At 43.0% G+C, this 7,414-nt stretch overlaps 1 protein-coding gene across 1 annotated transcript; it reads left to right on the top strand.

Moving 5' to 3' along the window:
- Nucleotides 1–5,842: 5,842 nt before the first annotated feature.
- Nucleotides 5,843–7,414, top strand: LOC310636684 (uracil nucleotide/cysteinyl leukotriene receptor-like; the record flags this gene model as incomplete). Its single annotated transcript, XM_083356716.1, has 1 exon — nt 5,843–7,414. One exon carries the CDS (start codon nt 5,843–5,845, stop codon nt 6,896–6,898), a length of 1,056 nt encoding a protein of 351 aa, XP_083212842.1. The 3' UTR covers nt 6,899–7,414.

Raw genomic sequence — 7,414 nt, 5'->3', positions numbered from 1 at the left:
TTGTATCTATATGCTTTACCTTGGCTGTGTTTTTAAAATTTCACTTTTAAAAAAGATGGAATGCTAGTCAACTACTGCTAAGCTTGTAAGCCGCCCTGAGTCTTCGGAGAAGGGCGGGATATAGATGGAATTAAAAAAAACTAGGTTAGTAAAGAGTTTCTTGGGCTGGAAGAAGAGGAGGCTATAGAGAGCATCCTCGTTGCTGGGCATGGTGGTCCTCCGATGGTCCTCCTATAAACAGAAGACGGTCTTCCCCACAACAGAGTCATGTTGTGACATATTCTTAACTTTCCAGGGGTGTTCACCAACCCAAAATGGTTGGTTACCGGATGGATTTGTCTCCTGCTGTGACAGACCTAGAGCAGCAGGTGGCACTCCAGGAAAGGAAGACACAGGGAGGGGGGGAGGCAGCTTCAACTGAATGGAAGAGATGAAACTCCACTCCTTGCTGTCTTCTCTGAAGTAAGCATCTGTTAGCAATTTCTGCTTTTTTTTTTCTTTTTGCATCCATGAGCTTAACATTATTCTTTATGTTTTATCAGAAGCCTCCCAGAAGGGCCGATGTGGCACAAATAGGATGTTCTTCTCTGGAGATAACAGTTTCCCAGAGGTGCAAGAAAGTGTGAAGGAGATGATAAATGGCTGGGAGCTGGACTGCAAAATGGAAGCACACCCCTCTCCCCCTCCAGTTGGGGAAGAGATATTTGACTCTGAATGAAAGCGCTGGACCAAATGCATTAAGATCAAAGCTTTCAGTGAAACCTCAATAGCTTGTTCCAGTTGTAGCTTAAGGCTGGGAATATTATACAATTCTCCTTTAACTGGGAGGAGGCCCCTTTGATGTACTAATTCATTTAATGACCATTCAAAGTTACCACAGCACTGAAAAAGTGACTTGTGATAGTTTTTCACACATGGGGTTGCAGCATCCCCATGATCACATAATCAAAATTCAGCCGCTTGGCAACTGACTCTTATTTATGATGGTCACAGCATCCCGGGGTCAAGTAATTACCTTTTGCGACCTTCTGACAAGCAAAGCCAGTGGGAAAGCCAGATTCACTTAACAACCATGTTGCGAATTGCTAGTGATTCACTTAACAACTGTGGGAAGAAAGGTCATAAAATGGGGCAAAACTCACTTAACAACTGTCTCACTTAGCATTGGATTTTTTTTTTAATCCCATTTATATCCCGCCCTTCTCCGAAGACTCAGGGCGGCTTACAATTTAAGCACAAACCAATGTGCTTAGCAATAGCCTTCATTCTATGTATATGCCTGCTTATTAGGGCTTTCGCCCCCCCCCCCAAGCGGCATTATTACAAAGTCAGCTTATTGCCCCCAACAATCTGGGTCCTCATTTTACCTACCTCGGAAGGATGGAAGGCTGAGTCAACCTTGAGCCTGGTGGGACTCAAACCTGCACTAATTGCAGGCAGCTGGTGTTACTTAAGGAGGCATCAGCCCACTGCTCCACCAAGGCTCAATGGTGGTGAAGGGCTGTCTGTACTCTGTTTTGGAGTTAGTATTTTTTTATTATACTTAAAACCCACCTTTTCAGTGGCCTCTGTAGCACTGACACTGACCCCCAAATAGTGGTACGCATGATGATGACATAAACACACCTAATCTGACACATATGTGTAAGTGGTATGGTTACAGCATCACGCATGTGTTGTGTTTGTCCCTCCTTCCACCACCTTGCAAAAACCCATGCACTTTTCCCCCCAGCGTATACAATTTTGCCTTCAACTTCTGTCATCAGAAGAATCCTGTGAGGTAGACTGAATTCAAGAGGCTGGTTCAAAGTAACCCAGGAGCTTCTCCCTAAATGAGCATCTGACTCTGGACCTTCTTGGTCCATGCTTAACAATCGCACCACACTGACATTGTTAATCATGAAAACAGATGAACTTACAAAATAGCACAACTGTGCATACCAGTCTTCTCAAATTGTGGCTTTGTTGGGACTAAAATGCCCCAAAATTTCAGCCATAAGAAAGACACAATTGCATTGGAAAATGGCAGCTTAGGAAAGGCTGGGGAGTTCCTTTACTATGACTTCCTGGGGGGGGGGGAGAATTTCACCCCTTCCCACCACCTGAAACCTTCTGCATCTTATTTGCATATTTTTTCCATTGCTATTCCACCCTACAGACCTGCATAATAGAAGCAAAATGATATGCTGGGAAAAAAGCAGCTCATAGTAATTAAAGCATATCATAAAGCTTAATCCAACTAAGGGGCATATTTAAACCTACAGTATTCATTTCAGCTGTGTTGCATATAGTCCATCATCTCCTGTTACAAAGTGTGTGTGTGTGTGTGTGTAAAGCCCAGGTAAACATTATATGGTGCCACCTGGGAGAGAATTAAATCTGTGATGTCCAAATTCTCTGAGAACATCCCAAAACAGAACTGCAGAAAGCAAGTTCACAGCAGACAGAAAAGATGCTGTGACAGTTTACAGTAATAACTAATAATAAGAGAGGTAAAATGTGAACCAAATATCCTGGGTTTAGTTCTCCTTCCTAGAGGGCCATGGAAAAGGTGCCATCATATGGTGTGGTGGCGCAGTGGTTAGAATGCCGTAGTGCAAGCTCTCACTGGTCACTCCAGGAGTTCAATCCTGCCTGGCTCAAGGTTGACTCAGCCTTCCATCCTTCCGAGGTTGGTAAAATGAGGACCCAGATTGTTGGGGGAAATGTGCTGACACTTAGAGAGCGCTGTAAAGCACTATGAAGCAGTATATAAGTCTAAATGCTATTGTTATTGCTCTATCTCAGACTTAGCCCTTCATTCACAGGGTGTGCAAATTACTAATACTGTGTACAAAAAGCCTTGGATTCTTGAAAATAATTCTCCTTATTCTCTTCTTACTCATTAATAAACCAGTGGGTTTTTTTTTTTAAAAAAAACAACTGATGGGTGGGCTGGAGGTCTCTTGGCAGATGCTGGAGAGTGGTCTCTTGAGAATTCTCTAGCCTGGATTGTGACCATTGTGAAGGAATTTGTGTAGTCAGGGAAGACAACCTGCAGCCATTGGGCCATATCCAGCCCAGGGTTTGGGTTTTTTGCAGACTGCAAGACCTCAGAATGGCAGCAGTGGAATTTTTCTAAAGATTTTCTGCTGGAAGAACAAGAAACAAGGAATATGAAATGTTTCATGAGCTTAACACAACTTCAAGCATAAAACAAAAAGGGAAATGTGTGATGCAACAATTAAAGAGATCTACTTTCTCAGTCCCAGAAGTGCACTACGTGATTGGCTAGTCATTTTCACTCAGCCCAACGTACCTCTTGGAGTTGTGAGAAAAATGAGGAGGGAGAATATAATCTGTGTCCTTTGGGATCATCAAGGAAAATCAGGATGCAAGTCTGATAAAGTAAATGCAATTGGTCAGAAAATATAAATCAAGAAACAAATTTCTATTATGTTGCAGCTTTCCCAAGAGCAAATATAATATGCTTGAAGAAATGTCAGTTTTATAGGCACAGAAATTGGAAGTCGGGATATCTTTTATTTCCACTGCCTATAATGAATCTTGTAGCTCTGTTGTCTCAGCAATGGTAAATACCACAAATGTTCTTTAAAAAACTATGCCAGCCTAGCCTTGAAACAGGAAACCAGGACAGGGTGATAGGGTGCCTATAATGTTGTTTCAGAATAATTCCCACCCATTTTCATCTTGTCCAAGTTCCTTGAGCCATCAAAGGAGCAGGCATCTCCTAGATCACTGAAACGCCGAAGGTATGGATACTGCAGATAGCAGCAAGAATGCCAGAGTAATGGTGGCAATATAATTTTCTTATTATCTGCCTTTCAAATTATTTTGATGCCTTTCAGTTTAATGCATTTTAACAGCCTCTGACTATTCTGCCTTGCGGGTGAAATGTGAACATAGCTTACTTCTTAAAATAAATTTGGATAAAATCTGTTTTTCTTCTCCTAAAAGATGGAACACATTTACAACTGATAATGTGTTTCTGAATTGCTCTTGGTCTGGAATTGGAAGAATAAAATTTTAATGATCATGGCATTTCTGTTAATTCCATCATCAAGTTCTCCCAATCCACTAGATACATTTCTTATGGGAAAAGTAAAAAGTAAATAAATTGCAAGGTAGAAATTTATACTAATTTCAAAGAGTCCTGCATTGGAAGTAAACCATTAATTGAAAAAAATAATAGGAAAAATGCATGGTTCTTGTTCTTTGTGGTCTTTTTACTCTGTAGAATGCAATTTGTAATTGACTTCCTGAGATGTCAAATAGGCAGCAGAAAAGTAAATCTTTGTGTGTGTGTATATATATATATATATATATATATATATATATATATATATATATATATATATGTGTGTGTGTGTGTGTGTGTGTGTGTGTGTGTGTGTGTGTGTGTATGTGTGTATATATATATGTGTGTGTGTGTATGTATATTAGATAATCCAAGAAAAGCAGTGTCTAAAATTGGTACCATTCTTAATACAACTGTATACCTTCTTAAACAAATCCTTAGAGATATTGGAAATAAAGATAAAAAGAAAATTATATGCTAATTAATGTGGGAAGGAACATGGCAACTCGCTCCCGCTTTCTGAGGCATTCCTACAGTATATTAGTTACAGAATGCTCTGCCTTTAATTTGCAAATGGCATTTTAGGGTGGTTTAGCTTAACAAATAATGCAGTATATGTAAGAAAAAAAAATAAAAAGATGCTAGACTGATACTCATCTTTGAGTAAGAAATGCTGCAATCTCTCTCAGCCAGCTAATTTCTCTGGGGTATGGTGAGCGCTTCCTTTCACGACAGAAGTTAGGGGCATGGGAAACTTCAGCGGGAAGTGTGGAAAACAGAGAGGAAATGAGCTGTCAAAAGTACTTGGGGGGAGGGAAGCTGGCAGCAGGACTAAATGAAACAGATGCTTCCCCCAGCACCCAGTTCTGAAGCTTGCTTTGTAACACAACCAGCTAAATAAAATATTTCTCTCATCTGTTATGAATCCTTGAGATATGCAGTTTTCTTAGAATCAGGTCAATCAAGGAGAATATACATTATGCAGGAGGGGAAAATATGCCCTTTTCTAGTAGTTTACAATATCCTGTCCTCCTGGACATAAAGTGCAATTTTGTGCCTGTTGAAGGGCCCCTTTCACTGACTTTTGGGGGAGCAGAAGCAGAGGTAGAACCCCTTCAGCTACTCCATGGGTGGAAGTGGGTCTTTTTGTTGCTGGCAGAAATGCCCCCTCTCTTTCTTCTCCTGCTTCCTGTGCTACCCATAGGCTGGGAAAAGGAGTGAGTGAGGTGGCTTCTTGGTCCAATGGGACAGCCCTGACTCTCCTGCTGCTGAAAATGAGTGGCCAGCAGCCAGATAGGGTACCATGTCCACAGTAGCCCCTGGGCAATTAGGACCAGGACAGACCCTCACCTTAAACTTTTCTCAGAGCAATCGGCCTTAGACTGCCCACTTGGCATAGCTTGTGCTAGTGCAAGTTGAAAAACACCCCTTTTGAAGCAGAGAGAGAAAAACAGAACAAGGCTGCCTCTGTGGTGGGCCAGGAAACAAGTCTGAGAAAGATGCTGTGCATTCGTGTTCTGCAGAAACAGTCAGGGGGCATCTTTGCACCAGGCCAAGCAGATAGGCCCTTAGAAAGAAACCAGAAAAAATGTAGACAGTCCAACCTTTCTCCGGCCATATTTCTGCCCTTGCAGCTGCACGCAGCCAGCAAAGCAATGGAAATACTCCATGATCAGAGTTTCCACTTCACATGAAGCCTGCTGTGATTGGTGTTTCTTGAACTCTGGATTAATCTAACATGCAAGTCTTATTTTTGTTTTGCAGATGTGGAGGAATGGCACAGATGCATCAGGGGAGTCCTTCCCTTTGAGGGAAGTGCCAGGCTCTTTCCCTAACAACTCAGCACATTTGCAGTGTGTTGCTGAAGCAGCATTCCAGCACCTACTGCTACCCATCATTTACAGCTTGGTGTGCATCCTGAGCCTAGCCTCGAATGGTGTGGCCTTATGGAGCTCCTGGGTCTACCGAGCCCAGGCTCCACCAATCATGATCTTCATCTACAACCTGATTATCATTGACCTGCTCTTTGCCCTGTCACTGCCATTACAGGCAGTGTATCATGCCAGGCACAATGACTGGCCCTTTGGAGAAGGCCTGTGCAAGGCCACCAATGCCCTCTTCCTGGCCAACATGTTCAGCTGCACCCTTTTCCTGGCCTGCATCTGCCTGGAGCGTTACGTGGCTGTCCTCCATCCTGTCCTCTACCTGCGCCTCAAATGGCCTCTGTATCGTGTGCTGCTCTCCATAGCTATCTGGTTTTTGGTAGGGATTGGGTTGCTGATCTTCTTCTCCAAGAGCACTGTGACTCATCTCTTCTCCAATGGAAACACCGCCTGCATGGAAAACTTCCCAGCCCGAGTCTGGAGTGGAAGTCTGGCAGCCACAGTCCTATCTTCCTCCGCCCTGGGCTTCTTCCTGCCTTTCCTTACTATCATTATCTGTTCTATTGTGATTGCCCACCGGATTATGAATCTGGGCCATGGGACAATGCAGGCATCTTCATTGCGTAGGCATTCCCTCCAAACCCTCTTGATGGTGACGAGCCTGCTCACCTTCTGTTTCCTCCCTTTTCATACCATCCATGTGCTGCACACCCTGGGCCGTATTGGCGTTCTTTCAGCTCCGGGATTGCTGCACTTCACTTGCTCAGCCCAGCGTGCAGCTATGGCCCTTGCTAGCATCAACAGTGCTCTTGACCCCCTGGTATACTATTTTAACATGAAGCCTGCCAATTGGAAGCTACCATGCTGTGGCACAGTCAGTCAAAATCTTATGGAGCCAGGTGAGATTGCACAGGGGAGTGCCCCAGGAGGAACATAATCCTTACAGACTGAATTTCGCCTATGGCTTCTTTCTGAGAACTAGGTGAAAGTGGTATCTTCCCCTGGATACTACTGTAACCTAAGTTAGAAGCTTCTTTTTGCCAAAGAGACAGATTGAGAGAAAGAGGGAGAGAGAAATTTTATCCGTGAGTTATTGATTTATTTCATGCTTGCCTTGACTGGCATGATACATCACTAGCCCAGCCTATATCATGGCCTTGGATAAGAGGAAGGGATAAAGTTGTATCTCCCAACCTTGTATTCACCATAATGTTTGTTCTATAATTCCCACTGTCCCAAACTGTGCTCCAATGGACAATGCTGGTTGGTCATCAGGTTGAAGACTAGATTAGAATGTTCTTTAAAGATCAGATAAGAACTGTAGCCCAAGAACAATCAGTCTGAAGCAATGGGAGCAAAGGCTGGCCTAGAGAAGAGGACAGAAAATAAAAAATAAACCAGGATTCCAGACTAGAGCCATCAGATTTGTGTTGCAATAATCTATGTTAGAACT

This window comes from Vipera ursinii (assembly GCF_947247035.1).
Source record: "Vipera ursinii genome assembly, chromosome: 2".
Taxonomy (NCBI): Eukaryota; Metazoa; Chordata; class Lepidosauria; order Squamata; family Viperidae; genus Vipera; species Vipera ursinii.
The sequence above is the reverse complement of the archived record's forward strand: the minus strand, read 5'-3'. Positions and strand labels throughout refer to the sequence as shown.